The sequence below is a fragment of the Agelaius phoeniceus genome, chromosome 6, assembly GCF_051311805.1.
Source record: "Agelaius phoeniceus isolate bAgePho1 chromosome 6, bAgePho1.hap1, whole genome shotgun sequence".
Taxonomy (NCBI): domain Eukaryota; kingdom Metazoa; phylum Chordata; class Aves; order Passeriformes; family Icteridae; genus Agelaius; species Agelaius phoeniceus.
In genome coordinates this window covers 56,867,213-56,893,412 of record NC_135270.1, presented here as the reverse complement: position 1 = coordinate 56,893,412, position 26,200 = coordinate 56,867,213, and the positions used below count along the sequence as shown (strand labels likewise).

At 42.6% G+C, this 26,200-nt stretch overlaps 1 protein-coding gene across 1 annotated transcript in view; it reads left to right on the top strand.

Annotated features, from left to right (window-relative positions):
• The window catches only part of BRF1 (BRF1 general transcription factor IIIB subunit), a 174,075-nt gene that overhangs the window by 90,533 nt on the left and 57,342 nt on the right, over positions 1–26,200 (top strand). Inside the window, exons 8-11 of the mRNA XM_054634806.2 lie at positions 8,224–8,350; positions 9,307–9,346; positions 9,436–9,528; positions 10,214–10,492. Coding sequence (XP_054490781.2) covers positions 8,224–8,350; positions 9,307–9,346; positions 9,436–9,528; positions 10,214–10,492 — 539 coding nt within the window. The remainder of the gene's footprint in view (positions 1–8,223; positions 8,351–9,306; positions 9,347–9,435; positions 9,529–10,213; positions 10,493–26,200) is intronic.

The window sequence follows — 26,200 nt, the reverse complement described above, 5'->3', positions numbered from 1 at the left end:
TTCTTAAAAATTCCTTTACTTCTCAGTTTGATGTGCAGTTTTATTTCCTTTTAATTATAGTTACTCTGGTTGGTAAAGAGTAGCTGCTGCTGTGCTTTATGAAGGTGTTGGATGCTGTGCTCACTGCTGATGGCTTTGCCCTGACAGCTCCAGAAGTGAAACCCAACATGAGTCCAGATAATGCTGACACTTCCAGCCTGCAGGTTCTGCTGTGTAGTTTGATTTAGCTCCCAGCTGCCTTCCTGGGGAAGCACAGACCTTGGGAAGCTGGGTTTGCTTTGGTACCCGTGGCAGAAATCTGCAAGGGCAGGTCCCACGTGGTGTGTGTTTTCCTGGGAGGGACAGGAACGTGTGGATGAGGATGCAGGAACGATGCTCCTTAAGAAATCCTGATTGGGAATTCCTGGGAATGCTTGGGGAAGACCCTCAGCAAGGGGTGGCAGCCCTCCCCTGGGAAGGGCCCTGTTTCTGGTTCTGGATTAATTCACCCCATTGTCCATCAGCTGGAGAGCACCAAGCCCTCCTGCCTGGAGGCTGTGTCCTCTTTCTCTGCTCTCAGCTGGAGGAGTAGCTCTGGAGGAGGTTCACAAAAATGTGAGGTATCTTCAGGTCATAAAAATTCACAACCTGATCATAAGGGGAGTCTGTTTTGGAAGGAAAAGTGACAGCCTGTGTGTGCTGTCACTCATCCTCCAGTCAAGAGTCCTTAATTTGGGCATTGGTTTGGTTAAAAAGCAGTTCTTGTTTATTTTTAATGTGAGTGGGTTTTTGGTAGTATTGGTAGAGAAAACTTTGAAGTCACTTTGCAGGGCCTTCTAGCTTTAGGTTTTGAAGCACACAATTAAAATGTAAAGCTTGTTGCTGTTGTTGAAAGCGAACTTATTAAATATTAATAAATGCACTGATAATTCTATCTCATTTCCAGTCTAATTGAAATTATATTAACTTATATATCACTTCATATATTCAAAGTACTGTACAAATATTAGCTAATTAGTCAAATTGTTATTTTCTATGTAATCATCCGTGGAGGTAGCAGAAATTAACTTTTAATAAACCCAGTCCTTTTATTTAGTTGAGTCCTCACATTTGTGCCTGTGTTCAATGCACCTGTCTTTGCCTCTGTATTTTTAACCTTTAAATATTTTGCCCCTTCATCTTTTTATTCACCTCTTGCATGCTTTCTCTGTGTTCTACATTTTGTGTTACCTTCAGTAAGAGTAATTTTTGTGATACTTGTCCATTGTGCATTATCTAATACTGTGCAGTCCTTATGCCTGTTTGAAGATCTTAGGCACTTCTTCCATAGAATTAAAAAAAAAAAATCAGCTTATCTTAACATTTGCATTTTGCTTCTTTGACTTGCTCACTTTATCTTTAAATTGAACTGCTTTTTGCATTAAAAAATACTTCTTCTCAGTTCCATAAAGTCCCGTCTGCTAAAAATCTTATTTTGTGATGAACTTCAGAAGCAGTAAAGCTTCATTTAGAAAAAATTGGAACGAAAGACCAGAATGGGTTTAAATTGCTTGGTTTTGGGGTGATTGTTTTTTTCTCACAACCTCATAGTGTTTTGGGAAGGAAGACAAGACTTGTTACAAAGGAGCTTCACTTACCAGTTGTAGATGCTGCAGGGACTTTCATAAATGGGGTCCTTTGCTTATATCCTGGGGACCCTGTAACAGCTCTTTCAATGACTGAGGTGATCATTTTCTGGAAAAATTAATGATTTATGGGTGGAGATAAATGTTCTCAATGTACTGCCTGCAGATTTTATTTATTTTTTTTTTAATTTCTGTAATGTGTGGCTGGCATAAACCTTGTGTCTCTCAAGCTGGACAGATGGATGCCTGAGAGAGAAGGCAAAGAGAGGAGCCGTACATGAGTCAGGATGAGAAGGGAAGGTAACAGGGACATGGGCAGCTGTGAGGTGGCTGTGAGGTTGTTACTCAAAACACCAAAGCCCTGTCAAGGCCAGGACTGAAGGGAAAGGCGTGTAGGAGTCAGTGTTGGGCTGTGATCCAAGTACAGCCTTGCTAAAATTCTGTGGAGGGTATCCAGTGGGTCAGGGAGAGCTGGCCTCCTGAGATGTTTCAGCATGGAGGGGCTGAGGATGCTCAGAATGTCAGAGTCATGTAAGGGCTCTTGCTTGGAGTGTGATGTGGAGAGAAGCTTTTAGAACACCAGGAGATTTATTTCATGTAAAGGACCTGGTGGTGGTGTCTGCTCTGATCTCAGCTCAGCAACTGAGCAGCTCCTTTGCTGGCTGCCATAAGTTAAATTGAGAAATATCTCATGTCTCCAGTTCAGTCAATTCAAGTGGCTTACAGATGATTTCAGAAACCTTTCTAGTATGGTGAGTAAAATACAACTTGATCCATGTGGGCTGATACTGCATACCTTTGTAAGTTGGATGGTCTGATTTAAAAAAAAAAAAAAAGGTTTTATTTCTGAGGTATCCAATTTCACAAGCAATGTTCCTTTTTATAAATCTAGCTTCTATACAGTTAGCAAGTTAATACATTAGTTAGATTCCTAATATATTTTAATACATCATACTTAAAAATATAATTTCAAAATTATTTGGTGACTTACTTTTGAAACAATCACTAACTTGTTTGCACTAACTCAGGCTTAGATCTTGTAAATAGTTTTCCTGTGTTTGACTTTCCTCATCTGAGTGGCTGTTGAGAAATTAAACAGTTCTATTTTTCTTTTCCAGGAGATCATAGAGTGCTTTTGACAGAACACAGTAAAGGAACATGCTAATGAAGCAGAATTTTAAGGAATGCTAACAAATTTTGTTTCATTAGCATGGTGTGAGCATTTGAATCAGAGGGGGAAAAAAGAACAAAAAATTTTGGGTGGTTTAGACTGACAGAATTCTGGGATGGCCAGGGAGGTGCTGGTGGGATTATCCAGGGCTGATCGTGGGTCACAAGTGTTAATGCAAGTTAACTCTGTGTGTAAGCATTTGTAGAATGAGGGCTTTAAAATTTATGCTTATGAATTTGTGACAGTTTTAAATCTCTGTGTTGGTGTGAGCAAGTAACAGGAACTAATTCTAAAGGGTGCTTTATTCAGTACAATCTTTAGAGGTACCTGTTCTTAATACTTAGAGAAACATCAGAGAGTTGCCAGCAAATGAGCTCCATAAATTACCAGTCATCTGTTAATTGGAAGTAAATGACCGTGTCTATGCTCTTAGTCCATTGCAAAAAGAGGTGATGTGTATTAATGTTGGAAGTTGTGTAAAGGGAGAATATTTCTCTTTAACAGTTGCATTTGGTTAGGAACAGACAGAATAATTTAGCACAGCTCAGGTGATAAGTTGTAAGTTGTAAAACCACAGCAGCTGGATCACCTCTGATTTTCTCCTTACCTTTAGTAATGAGATACTCATTCATACAGGCTTAAAACTACCTTTTATATTACTGCAAATACAAGTAAAATTAATTATATGTACAATGTTTACATATCAGGAGATTTCTATTTATTTACTTAGTGGTGGCTGCTGGAAAACTTTTTGTTATGTCATGTAGGAAGCATTTAATAACTATTTCAGATATATGTTCTATATTAAGTATCACTTTTAGGGTATGTGTTTACAAACTTCCATAAATAGTTCATGTGTAAACATTGTATGGCTTGGAAAAGAATAAGAAGAGAAGGATGATGCAACAGACTGTTAGATTTGTAGTATAGATGGTTTGAACACCAGTGTGAATTCTGAGCTTCTCTTGAGTGCACAGGTTTGGAGTGGCAGGAGGCACTGATGAGGGTTAAATTAAAACAGTGGTGGTGTTCTGCAATATTTTGGTTCTTCACTAAGACACAAAAGTAAATCCCTTACTTTTCCAGAGTCTGGAATTGTCTGAGGTGTCAAATCAGCTGATCTATTGCTAGAATGTTTGTAGTTGATACCACAGTTAAGATTATATAGATATCATGTAAGGTATTACTTATGGTTTTAATTATATTGTTAATTTGGGAAAACTCAGGGGAGTTTAGTTGCTAGCACCAGTTTATCTTGCAATAAAGATTCTTTTTCATATATTTCTGCTAACAGTGTGGCATATTCAGTTTATTATTCTAATCCACTGATAAAATACTTTAAGTACTTTAAAAAGACCTCTCACAACAGGTAACTTAAAGGCTGATGGCGCAGGCTAAACCTCATGTTCCCTCTTTAACAAAACAGCTCTCTCTGCAGCTGTAATTTGTTTGCCCTTCTGTATGGAGATAGTTCTGCTCATGCTGCCTGCTTTCTAGAGCTGGATGCTGATTGTGTATAGGCAGAAGGACACCGTGGCTGTTCCTGAATAGTCTCTGCTTAGAAGTCCCTCTTGGGCTTTGAACTTGGGCTCCTGAAGGATTTGTGAGTTGGAGTCCAGAAGTCCTTGTTCTTTTGTGTTCTTTGTCACACCCCACTGCTGCAGAATTAAACACTAAACCTGAGCCCTTAGCTGCACACACAAATCTTGTTTTTTCTATCACTGCAGACTGGATTCAAGAGTCTCCACTGGAGGGTATCCCTGGAACAAAACAAAGTAAAAAGGACATTGCATGTAACTTCAAAATGATTGACCCATTTTCCCTTATTGGGAGTTAAATTAAGTGTGAATAGAATCAGTTTACTGGTTTGTGCACAAAAGTGCAAAGTGCTTTATCAGAAGCAGAGGTGTGGTTTTGTCTGTATATGGATGAAACAACAACTGTGGAAATTTTTCTTTTTAAAAATGGTTGGGGTTAGAGGCAGATGACACTAGGCTCTGGAAAAACTTTTCTCCCAAAGGAATTTTCTTGAAAGAGTTTGCTGTGAGAAACTGTAAGAGGACGGTTTATACTGGAAGTTGAATCTTAGCCTGAGCTTTAGTGGTTGCCTCTGCTTTGACTATAAATAGAAAATCCTTGTCTGCCAAATTTCAGTTTTTAAAGCCTTTTTGATTTTGTGCCAAGGAAATAATATTTTAATTTGTATATCTGTTTATTTTCCCTCTGTCTGTGCATAACTTAAAGTGGCAACTCTTATTAGATTTTTTTAGGTTAACAAAAGTGAAAAATGAACTTGGATAGCATTTTTATGTGGGACTTAAAAAATAGCCTGTAGCTATTTTTTTTTCATGAAGCCACTCCCTTGCCCCTGAAATTATTGTGTTTATAATTAAGGTTGTGTCAGTTTTTCTTAACTGCCAAACTAATGTTGCTTTGTTTCATGTGGTGCAGACTGCTGCAGCATCAGTTTGTTGCCTTGGTGGCATGTGTCCAAACAGTGGATAAAATTAAAGAATGTTTAAAAATATGTAGACAGGATATCAGCCAGTGTAAAATGTTGAGGCAGGCGAGTGGTTGGCAAACACAGGTATTTATTTATATCAAGTTAAAGGAGAAAATGTTGAGTGTAAAGGAGAAAATGTTGAGTGTGCAGCTCGCTCTCCCACGGAGATGATGCTCAAGGAGAAAATGTTGAGTGTGCAGCTCGCTCTCCCACGGAGATGATGCTCAAGCTGGGATCCTGACCATCAGGAATGGTTCCTCGTTTTGGGAGAAGGGTTAGAACCTTGGGGACAGGACTTGAGAGAAGTGAAAAAATAACATTCTGCTCTAAATTTGCATCACCACCAGCCTGTGCTTACACTGTGATGCTGGCAGCCATCCCCCTGGGGTGGTCAGCCCTGGCCTGCTTGGCTTGGATCAGGACTGAGGAAAGGAGGGAGGGCAGGGCTGTGGGACTGGGTGCTGGTGGCCTGGTCAGTGGCTGAACCATGCTGTGCTGTGGGTTTGAGCTCCTTGGCAGTAACCATGATGTAGCTCTGCCCTGTCCTAGGGCAGCCACACTGAAGGTGTTGGGAGGGACCCATCCTGCCTTGTGTGGAGCTGGGGCTTGGGCTGGAGCTCGTGCCAGCTCCGGCTCGCTGCCTCACCGCAGGGCTGGTGTCTGATGGGTGCAGGGTACGTGACATGACTCAGGTGACACTGGGCAGGAGAGGGACAGACAGAGCCTGAGGTGTCTGCAGGCCTTAGGTGCTGACACTCAGCATGGTCATCTTGTCCCCAGCCTGGCTTCATGGGTTTTGCTCCTGCTGTTTTCCTGGCTGCTCGGCATGCGCAGAGGTGGTGCTGCTTCAGTGGGGCTCTGGCAGCTCATCTCAGGCTCAGAGCAAGTGTTGGATAAATAAACTGTGTGTTTTTGCCAAAGTGCACCTTGGCTTTTAACACTGGGAGGAGAGTATTTTAATAAGGTGAGGCTGGTTGGGAGGAAGAGTCATGCTGAAGTAGGGCTGCCATGATTCATTCATAGAGAGATGGATGGCTGTTCTTTAATGATTGGGACTGGGAAGATCCATGCTCCTCAAATGATACATGGGTTTGGCATTAAGTGAATCCTGAATTTAAATAATAATAATAATAATAATAATAATAATAATAGTGCCCTAGCCAGGTTTTCCCTCTAACCTGATAGATGTGGCTCCCTCCTGGAAGGTGGGTAATGCATGCTGGAAGCCCGTTAACGCCAAGAAAGATTTCTAGTCTTTTAATTAAAAGCTGGGTGCTGCTGCTGCCAACAGCATCCTCCTCTCCTTTCCAATTTGATCTGAAAGAGAGGAGGAGGGAGCTGGTCCCTGGTACTCTGAGGGAAGGGTTTGGGCTGTCAGTCACTCTTAAGTACATGGCTAATTTGGGGCTTTGTGGAGATGCTTGAATTCCAAAAGTGAGTCTGGTTTTCAGAGGCTTTCTTCTCCACAGCAGCACTAACTCTGGCTGGCGTAGCCATGCATGGGCTTAGTGTGCTGCTTGCTGTTGGAGTCACACAGAGGTGCCTGGCTCTCTCTGTGCATTTCATGACATGAGATGCTGCCTGTGGCCTCTGGCCCCTGCTCCAGGAGTGGGATGTCTCCAGGCAAAGTGTCCTGCAGTGGCAGCCTGCCTACACCCCTCCTTATGGGTGTCTTGTGTTGCTGCTCCTCGCTTTATAAAGGAAGAAACACAGAGACTGATGAGGATATAGTAGGAGAGTGTGGCCCTGTGCCCCTGGCTTTGACCCTGGTGTTGGCTAGAAACTGAATTTCTGTCCTAGAGAAAATTCCCTCTTCAGAGAGACTTTTATTGCAACCAAAGGTAGAGGAGAGAACTGAGGAGAAAACCACAACTGCTTTTAGGGGGAGAGAAATGCAGAAAGGTCCTGTGCTGAGAGCACTGAATCACCAGTTTTAGTTCCCTATCTTTGCAGATGGAAGCTGTTGTCAGCTCTGCTTCCTCTGAAAGATGGGAATATTCCAGTGAAGCAGCTGCAGACCCATCATTGCCATTTTCCCATGGAAAATGTTGATATTATTAAAAGGGCACTTTCTGTCAGAGAAGCATTCTGCCAGACGTTTCCTGACCTGGCTTTGTACTTAACCTTTTGTCTCATTTTCTCCATCTGTAAAAATGGATGTGCTTATTCTCAGCCACCTGCATAAAATGCTGGTATTTGTGGATTAAGTTATGACCACGTGGTCTTATTTAAGATTGAATTCCTGTGAAAGACTCATCTGCTTTCATGGCAATTCCCCATGGAGCCAGTCTGATCTCTCACATAGGTAGGAACTTAAAAATGCAAACATTAAACAAATCCAAAGTTTATTATTGTCAAATTATGTTCATCCATCTATTTAATCTGTGTGATGTGCAAATGATCAATTTATTTTACCACTACTTCTGTGTGTCCTGGGAAGATTATTTCTTGTCCCTCTTCCAGCCTGCTGAAGAGATGTTACTTTAACATTTGCTTTGTGTAAATTAATCATGATGACATATCAGCAAGATTTTTTGAGCAACTCCTAAACCAGGATGACAGATATTTTATTTGGTGAATCCATTTTGTTGTTGCTATTGATAACAAAAGCAACGAGAGGGGAGGAATGAGCTGTGTTTCTTGTCTTAGTTTTGTCTATACTTAATTGACTGTAGGGGCTGCAGTATTTCTGTTCAGTCTTTGTTCATCAAAAAAAAAAGTATGTTACATACTCTAATAAATCAAAAGCTTATTTGGGATATGAAAAGATACTTTTTTTGCAGCAGATGAAACAATTAGTAGCACTTCAGTTTTAATGTAGTCTGTGTTTGAGCCAGAGCTGCTGAGGGTGAGATGTTTATTCCATAGCTTGGCAGCTGGCAATTTTTGTTACTTTCAGAGGAGTTCTTATAGATGTTTTGGTCATGTGCTGTATGCTTTGGTAGGTTGACAGAGTTTCAAGATACACCAACCAGTCAGCTGACCATAGATGAGTTTATGAAGATTGACTTGGAGGAAGAATGTGATCCTCCTTCGTTTACAGCTGGTCAAAAAAAATTGAAGATACAGCAGGTAAATCCTGAATTGGATCCTCTCTGTGGTTCTTTCCACTCCCCTCCCTCTGTGCCTTTCCTTTTGAATTTAGTTAATGCTAAATCCTAACTGAACAACCCTTGGTAAGATTCAGTACATTTATTTTGAGGTTTTTGAGAGAGGGATGAGCATTAGTGTGTATGGTACCCATTAACTGAAGATATTTTTTTGTTTATTGGCAAAGGAATAGTTTCCCCATTAAAAATGTCATGGGATTAGAAACCATGCACTGCTTTTAAGGTGATACCTGTGGTTAGGAGAAGTGCCATTGCAGAGAACTTTTTAAAATAAATATGAAAACAATAACCCATTTACTTTAATGAGACTGCTGGTGGGTTTGTGTGGCACAACACCCACTTCCACAGAGATTAGTTCTCATGTGGCCTAATTTCTTTACAAATCATGAACTAAAGCTGGCAGCAGAGGAGAAGATTTTACTGCTGCCCTAGTAAATTCTTATATTATTGGTTTGTTAGGGTTTTTGCTTGCTGTAACTGTGCTATCATTTAAGGTCTGTAGGGGTGTTAGTGATGTTGTCAAGAGCCAGCCAGAGCTTCACTCTGCCATCACCAGTGTGCTCTGTCTGGTGTGGGCACTCCAGTCTCAGCCCTGTCCTTGCACTTCTCACATCTACAGGCACAGTCACAGGGTCTGACTGCTGGAGAATGAGGCCTTTTATTTACAGCTTGCCAGACTGGAGGCTCTTTTTGAAGTATAAAGATGGAGGAGATAACATTTTGAAATTGGTCAGTGTTTTGAGACCTGTCTGTCATGCCTGTCTGACACTACAAAGTAATTTCAGTGGTGATTCAAAACCTGTTTATGCTTTTGAAATACCCTGCCATTCTCTGTCTCTATGTACAGCACACAAACAGTTTAAAATTGTGCATATTTTTTTAGTAATTTCATGTTTATTTTGTCTATTGTCATTTCAGCTTGAAAAGGCATTATCAAAAAAGCTGGAGGATTTTGAAGGTATGAGTTGTGTTTAGTGTAACATATCACTCATTTCTTCAATATTGCATCGATGATCGCTGAGTTTTATTTTTATTTCAACACCACAGGAGAAATATCGAGCTACCAAGATGAAATAGAGAGTGAATTAGAAAACAGCAGACCGAAAGCAAAAGGTGTATTTGCAAATTTCACTAAAGATGGTAAGTCTATAAAGTCTTATGACTCCTTAAATAGTATTGAGCTCAGGTCTGGCAGTCTGGAGTGAATGAATGTTATGGTGATAAATGTGGTCATATATATCTTGCATAGTACAAGATCTCTTACGTTGGGGTTCTCTCTGCCAAAGAGGTGGTTCATAAATCAGTCCTCAAAACAACCACATTGTTCATTGCAGGGATAGTTCATTAATGATTTCAGTTGTTTTTCTCTCCTGGTGCAGTATAAGCTTGGCACTGGCACCTGAGAATGTTTCTTTTTATCACTAAAAGGGCAGTGGACCAGTATCTAGACCCTTCTGTCACCAAATTCCCCAGTTGACTTCCCATATGGAAGGGCTTTGTGCTGGTTTAACTGGCTATTTTTAATTTGTAATTATACCAGGAAATAGCTGACTTCTCTCACAAAGCCCTTTTACCTAATATGATAAGATGATGCTTTCTATTTTAAATGGTGACTATAGTCACAAAAATACTTTTTAATAGTCAAGGTAATGAATTTGAAGAGCATCTGGAAACTCCATGTATTCATACACTGAACTAAAATATTGTGTATTTCTTTTACAGATTTCCTCTAAAGATTTTTATTCTTTAAGTGAGCGTCTCCCTATTTATTTAGTTTCTGTAACAGATGGTATGCAATGATCTGTTGGGTTTCTTCCCCTTACAGATTCTATAGAAGATAATGCCTCTAGCATTTTTGGAGAGGAGGAGGCAGAAGATGAGGAGCTAGAGGCAGCTGCTAATCACTTAAACAAGAGCTTTTATGATGAACTTAATGAGAAGGATAGAGGTAAAAGAAATGAAGATGGGGAATGCAGAAATGGAAGTGAAAGTCTTGTGAGACCCCCTGCACTGGAATCCTTGCTTGGCCCACTGCCCACCGCTGCTAGTCTTGGCATAACAGAGTCCATCAAAGAGTGCATATCCACAAAGGACCAAGAGCCTGGTGAGTAGGAGTTCAGCTCAGAGCAGAAACTGGACTCAGGCAGCCAGCTGTGGGTTTGTTGTGTCATTTCCATGTATCCTGTTGGTTTCTGTGGTAGCAATTCCGTGAATCACTGAGATGTCCGGGTACAGGAGCTGCGAGGCTGGATGGGACCAGTGGTCTTGGTTGTTGATGTGATTGTTGACATCTGCTCTTCTGGAAGCTGCAGGAAAATCTGGGGTGACTAATTATTTTCTGAAGCCTGAGAATGTGTATCCCTTGGTTAAGCTGATAGTTGATTTGCAGTCATATGATAGCTGATGGGCATATTTCAAGCCATGCGCTCTCAATTAGGAAATTGGAGGAAGCAGATTCCTGTAAATATGACTGGAAATTAAAACCCAAGTATGAGAATCTTAGATCAAGGCAGACTTTCTCAGGAGACATTTTACTGGAGTCAAACATGATGCAGTCTGTCTCTGATTGAGAATCTCCGCAAATGGCAAACATTTAAAATGTTTGCAAGAGAAAATAACTGGTGTTATGCTTTTTTCTTTGATATGAACTTCAATGTGTATTGTGCTGGTTTTGCTCCATTTTTCTTAAAACCCACAGATCTATTTGCCTCATACAACTCTGTATAGCACAGTGGGAGCAGGACTGATCAACTACAGAAGCCAGTTTTGCCAGAGCCAGTATTGCAAACAGTCAGTCATCCAGGCAGGTTTGTTTGTTTGCTTTTTTGTACATGTGCTTGAACTTTAGGGAGATGGCTTTTTTTTTTTTTAATTCCTTTTGCATCTTAATGACTGAAAACAACATATCTAAGGGGCATTTTATTCTTTATCACAGTTAATTTTTCCATCATAAGACACACCCATCTGAATCTGTTTTGTCAGCTTACTTGGAGGTCTGTGCAGCAGAACATTTTGTTACCCAAACTGTCGTGATGCTGATTTCTGTTCAACAGTAGATGAACTAAACACATTCAGATTCTTATTACTTTAGTGTTCAGTCTCCAGGAGCATAGCAGGATGATTGCACGTTTTTATTTTGTACAAACAAATTCATATAGAAACAGCTGAGTGGCTTTGGTTTTGTTATAATTACGATTAAGAAAATGGATGGTTCATGGCTTGTCTCTCTCCTGGAAATCAGCGGTTCGTGTCGCAGAGAGGTCACTCATGGCTAGAAGCTGTTGTTGTCTGGTTGGCCAGTGACCTGTAAAAAGGAGTTCCCAGTGATGGACATTTCTCAGCTGGCATTGCTATTGACCATTTTAATGGGCAGGCTGAGGACTGAGTGTAAAGATGAAGCTAAGCTGGTGCAGCCAGGGAGGTTCCTCTGAGTTGGGCTGCAGGCAGGTGGGCAGGAGAGTGCAGGGCTGCTCATGCCATGGCTTGCCTGCCTTTGCTGTTTGTTTTCTTGCAAAAGTGGAGGATGTGCCAAATGAACTGAATTTCGAAACCCAGCAGGTTTCAGTATGTTCACTCTCTTCTCCTGCATCTGAGAAATCATTGCAGGTGTTTGGACAAGTACTTATTTTCTTAACATGTTATGAAGCACATATGCAAAATTACTGTTTTGTTTTTATTTTTATTATAGATCCTGCCCCAATCTGTGTTGGATTTGGAGTTTTTCTTTGGGTGGTAAGGAGGGTGTTTGAGGGAGTTCTGGGTGGATTTCTTTGTTGTTGTGTTTTGGTTTGGTTTTGTGACTCTGCTAATTCATTTTAACAATTTAGAAGTTCTCTGTTAAGTGCAATTCACTTTGGTTATGCCTGTACTGCAGGGTAGTCAATCTGAGTACAGTTCCCAGTCTCCAGGCCCTTGCCATGTGGTGCCTGTGTGGTGTGGGTGCATCCCAGTGATTTGTGCATCATCCCCCTGAGGACCTGGTTTCCTTTGGGAAGTCATCTGTGCTCAGGAGCAGTAATGGAACCTTGTGTTTTGGGTGAGTGGGAACCAGGTCTAGCAGACAGGTTGGGAGGTATACCTGGCTTGCAGTTGGCTTGTTATTATGCAGAACAAAGAAAACCTCTTGTTAAGATGCCTCATGTTGGTTACTTTTGTGTCATAGCTCTGAACCTGATGAAAACCAGCGTGGATGATTGTGGCACCTCAGGCAGTGTTGTTGAGTTCTGCCTCATAGCTCTGGGAAGTCTGGGAAGGTAGTATTTTCTTCTGTCAAACCAACTGGTACAGTTGTAAAACTTAGACATTTTCCAGGTTTGTGGGCCCTTTTGCAGGCCTGAAAAAGAAATGACAGTTTTGAAAACCAAGTACAGGATGAGAGCAGTTGCTCAGAGTATGAATTGAGATAGCACACACAGTTATAGATTGTCTTGAAACAAAAGTAGTTGTAAGTGTGGAGGGAGGAGGAAAAGCTCACAAAATTTCCTGCATTTATCCTGTGTATTTGAATTTGGTTTAGTGCAGTTTATATTGTGAATTGCAGCTGGCCATGGCTTTGCTGTGGTAGCTCATGTTCCAAGATCCAAGTCCACTGGAGGAGGGAGAGTGCTGTCATAGCACTGAACCCTGAAGGTGATGTTTTGGTCCTTCTCCACAGCTGTGTAAGTTGTAAATCAGGAACTTTTCCTTCCCTTAACCCTCTGCAGCCCTGAGTCATCTCTCACTGTGTGGGTCAGGCTGGCTGGAGCCCTTATGGAGATGATTTTGTATCTCCTGCTGGGCTCCCTGTGTTGTTGGATGGGTGAATCCTGTCCAGCCAGTTCAGCAGCTGGAAGCAGCATGCCTGGTGCTGCATGGTGTGGATGCCCAGCAAACTCTACAGGGCAGGTGGCTCCTAAATAGGAGCTCAGCAGACAGGTGCAGTATGTGCAATGTTTGGCCTCCTTAAGTGCAGGGTATCTCTCCTCCTCCTCTCTGTAATGATCTCTTCCTCAAAAAACCTCTGCTGCAGGTACCTTCTACAAAGTCTTTTCATTTGGCTTTGGCATGTGGTAATTCAGTTTATAATTGCCTATATCAGCTGCTTTGGGAAATCTTCCACCTTTGTGCTACAGTGGCAGCAGCAGCAGGTTTCTCACAAACTGCTTATGTGGATAAGACTTAGGTGCAGAGCTGAAATATTAGGAAAAAGTAAGTGTATTTTTGCTCCACTTACAATTGGTATTTGTGCAGTGTGAGCTTGTCTGTATGAATGTTTTATGAAAAGCACAGTATTTTAACAAATTTGCATGACAAAGACAGCATGTAAGGTACCGGGTTAATGAGTCTGAGGCACTAAAGTGCTTAGAATAAACACTGCATTTGACTGTTTTTTCCTACAAAGTGTATTAATTTGCAGAGACTTTAAGCTGAAAACTGTTTGAGTCTTTGCAAACTATTTCTCTCTTATTCTTCATGATAAAAGTGCTTTATGGTGAGATCTCAGTTTCAGAGATTGAGACGAGGTGCATCACTCTGTCCATTTTCCTGGCCATGCAGCATCTCAGCATCCTCTCCACACTCTACATGCTCTTTCTGATTCTCAGTTCCTCCAAAAAAAGTAGACCATTTCTTTTAGTAGATTATCACAGTCAATATCATGGAGTTTGTTCTCAAGAAATAACATCCTTTAGTATGAAATTTCTCTCTGCAATTTATTTTATGTTTCTTTTATACCATTTCAAATTTTTTATCATCTTTCCTGGTGTTTCTGTCATTTTGCTGTTTGCTGGCTGTAACCTTGTCCTTCCCACATTAGGCTGTACACTGCCAGTTCATCTCTTGCCACACAAATAAAAATGTGGGGAAGGTCTGATAATAGCAGAGATAAAGGTAAAATACAGGGTGTAAATTACCAAATGACTTTCTATAACTTCCCCTTCATAATCTAGGTAAGGTTTGAGACCTGATTTATGTTTTGTTTTGAGTCAAAATTCACATGCAGTCATTCAGGGCAGTAATTTCAAGTAAAGTGTGTGCAGTGGGTGGTAACGTGCTCCTGCACGTCCCCATGAAAGCAAGCAGCTGGAGCAGTGAGCAATCCCTGTGCAAGTACCATCATGTGCCTGCTCAGGCACCCTGCACTCACTCCTGCTTCACAGACAAGACATGGGAAAGCTTCACAATTAGCAGTTTGCTCATTTATTGCTGCTCATGTTTACGCCTCCGTTACTGCTGCAAGCCTGATCTGGCAGGGCTGAGGTTGAAAGATTTTCCATTGATTTCTGGGGGTGTTAAAGGCCCCGTGCAGGCAGTGCTCATTGATCGTGGTCCTTGTCCCTCTGTTCAGCTGCTTACTCAAGGAGGATGTGAAAAATGGCTAAAGGTGATCTGATATGAGGTGGGGATGGGCTTCTCCTCCTGGGTCTTACTCTTGTCTTCTGCATTTCATCCCCTGCAGCTTCCAGCTCCCACCTCATACCTCATCCTGGCCTTGGTGTTTCACCAGTCCTTCTGTGAGCAGATTCAGCTCCCTTACCCAGCAAGAAGAACACATGTGTGCTCTGTCCTCCTCCTTTCTTTGACAGCAGCAGATGACCAGTGCCAGCAGCACCGTGGGCAGGGGAGATTGCAGAAATGGGACATTTCTGGCAGGGTCTGAGCTGCCATGGAAGGATGCTTGAGGGTCTGCAGGCAGGTGCCAAGGAGAGTTGTTGACCCCACCTGGGATCCCAGCATGGATTGCAGGGTGGTGAGCAGCAGGCTCACTGCTGCTGCTGTTGTTGCTCCATCAGTGGTTGGGTGTTGGATCCCTCTTTGTGCTGATTTCTTCTTCCAGCATCCTTTCTTCCTTGGATTTTGTCTGAACACATCTGTTTGGAAATGTATAGATGTATATGTTACATACAAAAGGTTGTTCAGTTGTTTCAGTTGTTCAATCTTGAGAATAAATGTGTTAGGGGAGGCTTATCACCATGTTCCAGTATTTAAAGGGTGGCTACAGGGACCATGGAGATTCATTTTGTCCAAGAAGTCAAATGGAAAAGACAAGGGGTAATGGGTGAGATTTTGATTGGACAGAAGAGAACTTTTTTTCATGGTGAGATCATCCTTTGGATTAATCTCCCCAGGGAAATGCTGGATACTCCAAAATAGAACACGCATAAGATTTGCCTGGACAGAATGCTGGGCCATCTTGTGTAGACTATGAAAAGTTGGCCCAGATGATCCTTAATATCTCTTCCAACCTGTTATCCTTTGATTCTATGATCTAATCAGTAGAGAGAACATTAGGAAGCCCTACTACAAATAATGGCTGCATACATGAGAAATAAAGCTGCTGTGCTAATTGTGTTACATACTGAAGGGACACTTGGTCATCAGTGCAAGCGTGCGTGTCCCCATCCTGATTGCTCTTCTGGCCTCTGGCTTCAGCACCCCCATTGCTTCAGTGGTTTTATGCCCCACCTGTGGAAATGAGCCCTGTGCATGACCTGCTTGGTGCCACTTTCCTTGTGCACAACCTTCCGAGCACTTTGAGGGTTTGATCTTTGTCTCCATGTTCCGTTTGCTCACTGGAAAATATTTTCTGTGGCAGGACTAGCTCTTTCCCAATTCCAAGATCTAAACAATAAAAACCGTGGTACGAGCTGATCTTTCTCCTCTGGCCTCTGTGTGCCTGTGCTTGGCAGGGTTGATAGGCTGTATCCCTGATTGAGCCTTCATTACGCCGTTAATGAGATGTGAAGAGCTTGCTGCAGCCAGCACGGTAATGCAAGACCACCAGCTGCTTTGAGTGCAGTTTTTTGATACCTGGAGTCTTGGGTGTGAATTACAGATGACAGGATTTTCTTACTTGGCTATGTATGTCACTCACACTGTACTCAAAAGTACTGCGTGTGCGTGTCTCACTGCAGAATCTATGTGCGTGCTTTTTCATGCAGGATCTTTGCATTTCATTAAGGGATAGGAATGCCATAAATTCATTCCATATTCATGCCTTGAGTAACTAGAAAGGTTAAGGGATGAAAACTAATCATAGAGTTTGGCTGAAGGATTTTTAAACAAATTTAGAGAGGGGTTTTGGAGAGAGACCTGCAGTTTGTTAGAGCCATCAAGGGGATAAATTTGAGTGAAAGCATAAGCTGGATCATGTGAATTCATTTTTATAGCATTTGTGGCTGTTTTATGAATTTTCCAAAGGATTGGTTGTCAATACAGACACTCCCTATAGGAAAATTTGCATCATTTTTGTCAGAAGTTTTGGTCGAAAAGAAGTGCCCTGGAGTAATGGGTACTGGGGTCAGGAAAAGATACTGGAAATTTGGGTTCAGGTTCCTGAGCCAAGTGAAGAAGACCCATCTGTTAAACCTTATTTGTCTGTGTTCCCTGTGAATAAAGGCCCTTGGCACCTGGCTCACCAGCCTGGCTGTCCTGTTATCCCCCTCCTACCCCAACTGTTTTAGAGCAGAGGTTTCTCTCTCCTCTCCTCTCCTCTCCTCTCCTCTCCTCTCCTCTCCTCTCCTCTCCTCTCCTCTCCTCTCCTCTCCTCTCCTCTCCTCTCCTCTCCTCTCCTCTCCTCTCCTCTCCTCTCCTCTCCTCTCCTCTCCTCTCCTCTCCTCTCCTCTCCTCTCCTCTCCTCTCCTCTCCTCTCCTCTCCTCTCCTCTCCTCTCCTCTCCTCTCCTCTCCTCTCCTCTCCTCTCCTCTCCTCTCCTCTCCTCTCCTCTCCTCTCCTCTCCTCTCCTCTCCTCTCCTCTCCTCTCCTCTCCTCTCCTCTCCTCTCCTCTCCTCTCCTCTCCTCTCCTCTCCTCTCCTCTCCTCTCCTCTCCTCTCCTCTCCTCTCCTCTCCTCTCCTCTCCTCTCCTCTCCTCTCCTCTCCTCTCCTCTCCTCTCCTCTCCTCTCCTCTCCTCTCCTCTCCTCTCCTCTCCTCTCCTCTCCTCTCCTCTCCTCTCCTCTCCTCTCCTCTCCTCTCCTCTCCTCTCCTCTCCTCTCCTCTTTCCCTTCTTCCCCTTCCCTTTCCTTCTCTTTCTTTCCCTCATTCTCTTTTCTTCTTTCTTGCCTTCCTGCTATCTGGTTTGTTGGTTTGATAAAATTCTGATCTGGAATGGAGGATATTAAAATCCTGAAATATTTTCCAGGCTTGGATTTTTTTTTTATTTTTATTTTTTGCCTGCTGTGTTGTGACTGCAGTGTCTTTTCTGTCTTGAATTTCTCTAATAAAAGCATGGTGGAAAATGAGCTTTATTTTCAGTTTGAGCAGCATAAAAGCCTTGCATTGCTCTTTGATGAATCTAAGCAGCCTCTCAATGCCTCATCCTCCCTTGCTTGAGGGGAAAAAAGGGCAAAAAGCTGCTTTTTCCTCTGGCTGCTGGCCACGGGCCCTTTGGAGGAGGAGGTGGCAGCAGGGCTGTGTCTCTGGCTTGGAGAGGTTGGATGTGTGGAAAAGGGGCTCTGTGGTGTCATTCTGTGGCAGATAGTTGACATGTGTGTGCTGTGGCACTGATCCTGCTTTAGTGGAGCAAGGAGAAGCAGCCAGCCCCAGCAGGTTTTTTATCCATTGTTTTCCATTGTGTTGATGGGAAGTCCAGCTTTGCTGTACCTGCTCTAGGCTTAGGATTAAGGAGCACAGAGCTGGGCAAGCAGGAGGAGAAGCTCAGCTGGGGCTTATAAATGGACTTTATTCTGTACCTAAAAACCAGAACTGCATAAACAATTGTCCCCCAAATACTAAGGGAGGATTGTGTTCTGTGGTTCACTTACATTCCTCAGCATTTGTAGGTGCCAGTCTAAGCTTTTCCTTCTGTTGGGGCTTCTTTTCAAGGTTCTCTCATCACTGCACTCCCAAGCATCTGAAAAAGATGCTGGTTCTCTGCATGGGAGATACTTTCAGGAGCATTTATCATTTCTCCTGTCTTTCTGGGGGTCAGTTTTCAAGTGTGGAAGTGTAACCATCTAAAGAATCACTACCCTGTTCTTAAACCTTGGCTGAAATAGAATCATAGAGTTACAGAATGGTTTGGGTTGGAGAGGACCTTCAAAGGTCATCTAGTCCAAGCCCCCTGCAATGAGCAGGGACATCTTGAACAGGATCAGGTTGCTCATCCAACCTGACCTTGGATGTTTCCAAGCATGGGACATCCACCACCCTTTCCAGGGCAGCCTGTTCCAGTGTTTTACCACCCTCAGCCCCATAGACTGCAGACTGAAACAAGACTGGGGAGGTGATGTTTGGTGGTGATGACTCAGACACCTACAGGCACTCAGAAAACCTGGCTAAAAGAACTCCCTGCTGCTATAAGAATTATTTGATCCTTTTCTGCACCTGCCAGAGCTGGAGCCCATTAATACAATTATTTTGGTGGGTGGCCCCTTTGCAGAAGAAACAAACATTCCTGCCCTGCCCTTCTGCCTAAAAGGAAGAAAAGTCATCAAAAAACTCAAGTGATAACCAAAATTTTTCTTTAGAGAGCTGTGGAAAGTGAAATGTGTGGAGGCTACAGAAAGGACAGTGAGTTTGCAGGGAAAGCTGACTGCTGAGGGGGATGTTACCCAAGCAATTCATCACAGTATCTGAAATGTCAGGAGTGGAGGCCTGGGTTCAATTCAGGGAGTCTCCATGGTCCCAGTTGTTATTGAGAATAAAGACTTATTAACCCAGGTCAAGGAGCCACAAAACGTGGCCTTGGAGGAGGGAAATACAGCACGGGGAGATTTGCAAGGCTTAGCTACTCTGGGTTTAACACCATGGGTAATAAATCTGTGTGCAGTGCTGTGGTGGATCCTGACCACTTGGGTTAGTCTGAAAAAAACTAAAATAATCCTCCATTTAGTGCTTTATTTTCTCGTGGTACAGGTTCAGCTGGTGAAGGCGGTACCTGGAAACTGAAAATCCACCAAAGTAAACCCTTCAAATGGAGTGCTGCTTCTGCAAGGTTTTAATGGTTTTGTGCAGCAGTTGTGCTGTTTTGCTTTTGTTCAGTAGCTTTGAATTTAGTTTGAAAAACTAATTCCTCTATCCTCTTAAGGATTAACTTCATCACACCCTTAAACACTTCATCTGTTTTGTTTGTTGATCTTAAATCTGTGGGACTGTCACAGCAGGCAGGATGCATGGGCTGGACTGTGACTTGTGTAGATGACCCTTGTAATTAGGGATTTCAGCTGTGGCACTGTGGGCTCAGGATGAAAACAGCCCTGAGTTTAGCCTTGTATAATTGTAGTTTGACATTTTTAGTTTGCTAAATGCTTTCATAACTGAAAGGGATTTATTATCCAATAGGAAGAATATTAATGTTGACACTGTTAGCAATTAAAAACAATCCTGGAAACTGAATTTTACCTCTCCTGATTGATTTTGAAATAATTTGTTTTTCAGTGTTATTTTAGGATTGGTTCATTTATTAGGTCTTTCTTCCTTGTGTGACAATGAGATAATTGCTATTTATTTTTTATCCTGCAAGCAATTATAATCAAAGCAGCCAAATATAGAGTCTGCTTTGACCTGGAATCAGAGTGACCTGTCAGCATGAGGCTACTGCAGTCTTCAGCTTTTCAATTCAATTTTATTTCATAGGCACTCACCAGAATGCATTCTGCAGGGCTGAAAAAATTCTGGGTAGAGTTTTGGGTGTTCATTAATTACAGTGGTGCAGAGCTGAAGAAGTGGGCAGATAAGAACAACTTTGGGTTGGTTATTAATAGCAAAAATGGTGATCTTTTATCTCGGCTTGGGTGGACTGTGTTGGGCCAATGTCCCAAGCGGTCAGAGGAGGAGATGCTGGCAGGCTGCCAAGGGAGGGGTAGCTGCAAATTAAGGGAAAATTGCAAACAATTGCCTCTAGGGAGTTTCTGCAGCCAAGTTTTGCTGACAGGAAGCAGAAGATACTTTATTTTTGAATTTAGCAGTTTTAAGGTAAAGCTCAGCTCTCCTATTGAAACACACATGAACATATAAGAGTGTAGAGGTCGTTTTCTGTTATGAAAGGCCTGGATATCTACAACTGTGTAGCAGGAATAAGGGAATGAATATGAAATAAGACTGAGTAAATAATGCTGTTAAGTAGTACCTGGAAAGAAATTTGGAGCAAGAAACAGGGCTCTTGAGACAGGTCTAAGCACAGAAGCCAGAAGTAAACAGCTGTGCAGGGGGCAGAGGGTACCATTTTCCTGCAAATTCACTACTTACATGCCAGGTTTGATTTAGTTATGGTGGGGAAGCCACTGTGTGCTCACAGATGGGAAGGAAGCAAGATGGGGCTCTGTGATCCTTAACACTAGCATGGGATCAGGGCACATGGCTGATTTGGGGAGTTATGCTTAATGGTTCTTAATAATTTCCAGCTAAAAGTGAAAAATGCAAATCCACGCTACCATCAAAGTCACATATTGAAATGCAGCAGCATCTGAGCAACATGAAATGATGTCACTGGTGGCAGAATTATATTCTGGCAGTGGCTTCCATTAAGTAAAACATACTTCAGTGAGAAGTTGCTTTTCCACAAAGTCTCTCTTTTTACTTCAACCCAGAGTTTTTTGCTCTTAGTGGGAGCACTTCTTTTGTGTCTCATGGCTTGGTAGCTGCTGCAAGACTGCCTCAAAGCTCCTGTCCCAGGTTCTTTCCCTATTTTATAATGCACTGTTTGGATTTGGCCCCAGTCTAAGGCAGAGCCGATTTTTTGGGATGTTGTGAATGCTGTTGGTTGGGGTTAAGAGGTTCCTTGCCCTAGTGGCTCATCCCCTCCTATCTGCTGGCATCAGTGCATGTGTGGTTGCCTCCCTCACCCAGCTCTGTCAGAGATGTCACAGGTTTGTGCAGGTTTTTAATGGCAGGGCTGTTTTGATGGATGTGTGTTATGAATGACACCTTGGCAGGTGCAGTGGAAGGAAGGGGAACAGGGCTGAGTCAGGAGGGAATGAACCAGCTCCCCCAGTTCAGCTGGGGCTGGAAGAGCATTTCACAGCATGTCTCTGCAGCAGCAAAGAACGTGTATTTTGGGGGCTAAGAGTGGCATTTGTGCTTGTGCTGAGGTTCCAGTGCTGCAAAAATTTTGCAGTCTGTCAGTGACTTGGAATTGGCAACTTCAGGTATGCTCTTACCCAAGGTCACTTTACATGCAGGGTCTTTGTAGAGAGTAAGGTTGATGCTGGGGAGTTCAGCTCCTGAAATGCAACATTTAGAAATCTGGGAGCAGTGAAGAAGTTTGGTTTAAGAAGGTGGGGAGGGAATTCAAAAAGGTGCACCAAATTCTCTCCTGAAAAAGCCTCCTTTTAAATTCAAAGTTTATTGCTTTATCTTGACTTTTAGAAAACTTGCATGAAACTTCCTTGCCTTTGAAAGCTTGTTAGAAACTCTTGAAGTACTTTGACTGAAACAGAAAATTTAATAGTGAGGCATTTTGAACACTGAACAATGTTTGTGGGCAGGTAATTTAAACAGGTACTAATATGGAACACTGTTGGACTTGAAAGGCTTCAACTGGTGTACACACATAAATGGGGGAAATATCACTGGGAGCAATAAAATCTAGGGATGCTTCATACTTCTTTCATTGCAAACAAGTTTTATGGTATGGCCTGTGAAGCAATTGAAATGCAGAGAGCTGGCACATCACTAGATTGATAATTCCTCTTGCTTCTTACAGCTTATTCTCAGTACAGATGTCCCCAATTCTTTCTTTCTATCACATTAAAGTTTCTTGTCTGCTTCAATTTCATGCCTGTCTCAAACGTAGCATTTTTCAAAATTGTCCCTCCAATTTATTTTTTTCCCTCTTTAAAAGTTTATATCAGATGAAACCTAACTGCTAGCTTCTATCCCAAGGTTTACACTTAAATTTTTAACAAGCTCGTTTTTAAGATTGGTCTTCCTTGAGAGAGCACTTGGCTGATCCATCAATAATTATGTAGTAATAAAGCAACTGTGTAAAAATGGCACCTTCGTGCTGAACAGATTGGTTTGCCGAGCCACTGACAAAGATGAATGTTTATTACAATTTACTACTTTTGGTTCTGCAGATGCAACAGAGCTATTTTCTTTTTGGCTTAAGTGTCACGAAAAGTAATTTCCAATTGTGGAATCTTTATGATAATAAGGATGTATAACTAGGAGACCTCAGACTAACTTTCAAATACCAGCATGAGTTTGCAATGCTGGTAATTTAGGTTAAAAAAAAATAAACAGAACATTTTTTACTTCATTTTGTTGCTGAAAATATTTTTTAAGCAATCACTTTCATAGAACCCTACAATATCATGTAGTTACTCTTCTGAATTAATTGCTGTAATATTAATTGTTGATTCTTTAAAAATTGGCAAGTTTCCTCATTTTCTTTGCTGCATCCAAAGATTTCTAATGTTGATTTTACTACAATGTGAAGGAAAATGTAACATCTAAAATTAACACAAAAGCCTGAAATTGTTGTTCTTGTTTCTTTTCCTTTTTTTTTTTTAAGTGCCTGCACAATTAAGGCTGTGATTTATATGACTTGTATTGTTCAAATCTGTCCTCTCCTTTTGGGCAAAATGCAGAATAACATATTCTGTAAGTTTTTATGGCCGGTAGATGTGTCATTTCTGTCAGCCCAGCTGGTTGATTGCAGTGTCACTGCAGTGATGAAATTGTCTCTGGGTAGCAGCTGAGAAACACCTTGAGCATTAAACTTTAGTGGCTGCAGATGTTGGGATCCATGCCTCTGGCACAGCCTCTGGCTGCTCCTTTGCTGGATTTCCCGGGTGATGCCGGGGTACCAAGCTCCTGGCACAGCCTCTGGCTGCTCCTTTGCTGGATTTCCCGGGTGATGCTGGGGTACCAAGGTCCTGGCACAGCCTCTGGCTGCTCCTTTGCTGGATTTCCCGGGTGATGCCGGGGTACCAAGGTCCTGGCACAGCCTCTGGCTGCTCCTTTGCTGGATTTCCCGGGTGATGCTGGGGTACCAAGGTCCTGGCACAGCCTCTGGCTGCTCCTTTGCTGGATTTCCTGGGTGATGCTGGGGTACCAAGCTCCTGGCACAGCCTCTGGCTGCTCCTTTGCTGGATTTCCCGGGTGATGCTGGGGTACCAAGGTCCTGGCACAGCCTCTGGCTGCTCCTTTGCTGGATTTCCCGGGTGATGCTGGGGTACCAAGCTCCTGGCACAGCCCCACCGGTGCCTCTCAGGGGGTCAGAGCTACAAGGTCAGAGCTGTCATTGACCTGCAAAGGCCACAATTCCTGGGATCTTTCCCTTTGCTGCCTGAAATAGTGACTTGGCCTCATGTTGGGTCTCTTACTCCCAGTTTGGAGGGAGGGCTGCAGGTGGTCCTGCTCCCAAAAGGCACTTGAGTGGCAAAGCTGCAGCTTCATCCCCTGGGTCCCTGGTTTGAGCTGTTCCACAAACCAGTTTGCTGCCACAGCCCTCAAGCCTTTGTGGCAACTTGCAGCTACGTCAGCAAACGCTTTCAACCCAGGTCATTCATTTCAGTTGGCAGTTGCTGACAGAAATGTTCCTTTGCTTGGCTTTATTTTAGCATTTAATGATTTTTATGTTGGTTTTGATGGCGTGAAGGGAATTGCATGGGAGTGTTTTGTCTGGACTTTAGTATTCTCTGCTTTATCTTGCTAGCAAGATTTAAAATCTTACTCCTTCAGGAGACAGGGCTTTTGTCTGTGCATCTTGCATGCTCTTCCCTCACTGGTCCCTTCTGTCAGCTCATTATCCTGGGCTTATTTCACTGCACAGCTCATGATGCTAAAGTTTGCTGTGGAAATAATTTGCCTAGTTAAAACTAGCATAAGGAACAATCCATCCATTCTTACCAAAAGAAATAATATATAAATAAATGTCTATTCCATAGAAGAGGATGGTAGATCTGAATTTGAAATAATGATCTGGCAGGATTTTGTAATGAAATTATAAAATGTTATGCAGAACTTATTTTCAAAAGACAACTCTGGTTTCATTAATTCAAAATAAACTTTCCTGATTTCAGAGAGATTAGTTACCCGAGGTGCTAAATGTGTTTAAATGAATTCATACAAGGAAAGAACATCACTCTCTCCCAGTGGGCTGTGGACATGTAGTCACGTTCCTGAAAATGGGTGCTAAAATGCTGTGTATTATGGAGGACCTGGATTGTGCTCCAGAAAGTATCATTATTCAGTTAAAGAAGAACAACTGTGATACTATGCCATATGCTGTACAATCAAATGGCTGCATGGCAGAAAGAGCCACAAGTCCTTCCAGACTGAGACATGATTTGTTACTTTCTGCCCTTGCAACACCATGTTAAGTAGAGGCCTAATACATTTAAATAAAGAATTAATTACATGTGGATGTGGGACCTATCTTTTCCAGTAAGCTCTTTGAAATGCTTACTGAGTTTTTGAGATTTAGTAAAATCTTTCCAAAATCTTTGCTTTGCTGTACATCTAATCAACATTTAAGCAGGGTTCTTTGTGTGCCTGTAACCTGCAGAGGATGGCCAGATTGAGGAGAAACTGTAATCAGCAATGCAGAATTTAGCTAAAATGGCATATGAAGTATAGCCCTGTTAGTATATAAAGTTTATATACAAGTCAGATGTTGAGATTAATCATAAGGACAGGTTGCACAAGCAGATGGCTGGCCTCTCTGATAGCCATTAGCTTGAAAGGCTGGCTTTGAAACCAGCTCCATGCTTTATAGGTGAATCATGCTGCTGGGCTTTGTTGGGAAAAGGTTCTTTCTGCAGCTCCACCAAAACCTCCTGTGCACAAAAGTGCCTTTTTCCACTGTTCCTAGAGGATAAGACAAATTATTCTTCAGGAACTTCTCCAGAACTTTCTTCTTTTGGTGAGTTGCAGTGTCAGAGGGCATTGCAGCGCTGTGATGGATGGATCTCAAGCATATGGAGTACACATGCTAATTGTGCTGTGCTTGTGGATCAGTCTGTCCAAATGCCAAGGCCTCAGAGCTGCTGCAGGCAAAATGTTCAAATCCTTCTCCTCTGTCTACTGTGCACTGGGGAAAAGGTTCATTGCAGTCACTAAAATGTAGAGGAGGAGGAGGAGGAGGAGGAGGTGAGGGGCAGAGCCCATGCCCGTCCTCACCAGGAGCTCCTGCAGGAGCTGAGCTTCCTGCTGCAGCCTGTGCTGTGCCCAGGTGGCCAAGGGACCTTGCTGTGGCACCTGGAGCCATGCAGGCAATGCCTAAACTTTGGATTGCAGACATCCTTATATGCTTCATGTATATAGATAATTCCCTGAATGGACACAAAACTGCCTTGGTCCCTGGGGAAGGGCTCCTACAAGAGCTCTGTTTGGTCCAGAGCAAGACAGAGAAGTACTTTATCACCTTCATGCTTCTCAGCCATTAGGCATGGTCAGAGACAAAAAGAGAGCACTTCATCTAACAAGAGACAGTGCAACTGCTGTAATTCTTATTTTAAAATATGGTCTGTGCTGGCTGCAGGTTTCTGCTGCATAATGGCTGATGCTCTCACCACAGATCTGCATTTCTGTAGCTGCCACCTTTTGAGAATTCAAACCAAGTGTCTCCTACTTCCATGTTTGTCAACCCCAACTGGTGATCCTGATCACCAAACCAGTCAAGATCTTATGTGTCCTTTCTCTCTGCTCCATGTCTCTGATGGTCCTGGCAACATGGAACTCTGCCTGGTACCTGCTCTGAGTCCAGCCCTCATCCACCTCACAGGATTTCCTGTGGGCCAGGTTCCCATCTTGCTTTTGATAGGGGACCTTCTGCTCTTGTCTGTTCCTCTATTTAATAATAAGAATATTTTTTATCTTCTCTTTCCTCTCCCCATCTCTGTAATTCCCTGCTTGCTATTTCTCATTAGCAATGAAGGAAGGAAGAAGCTGG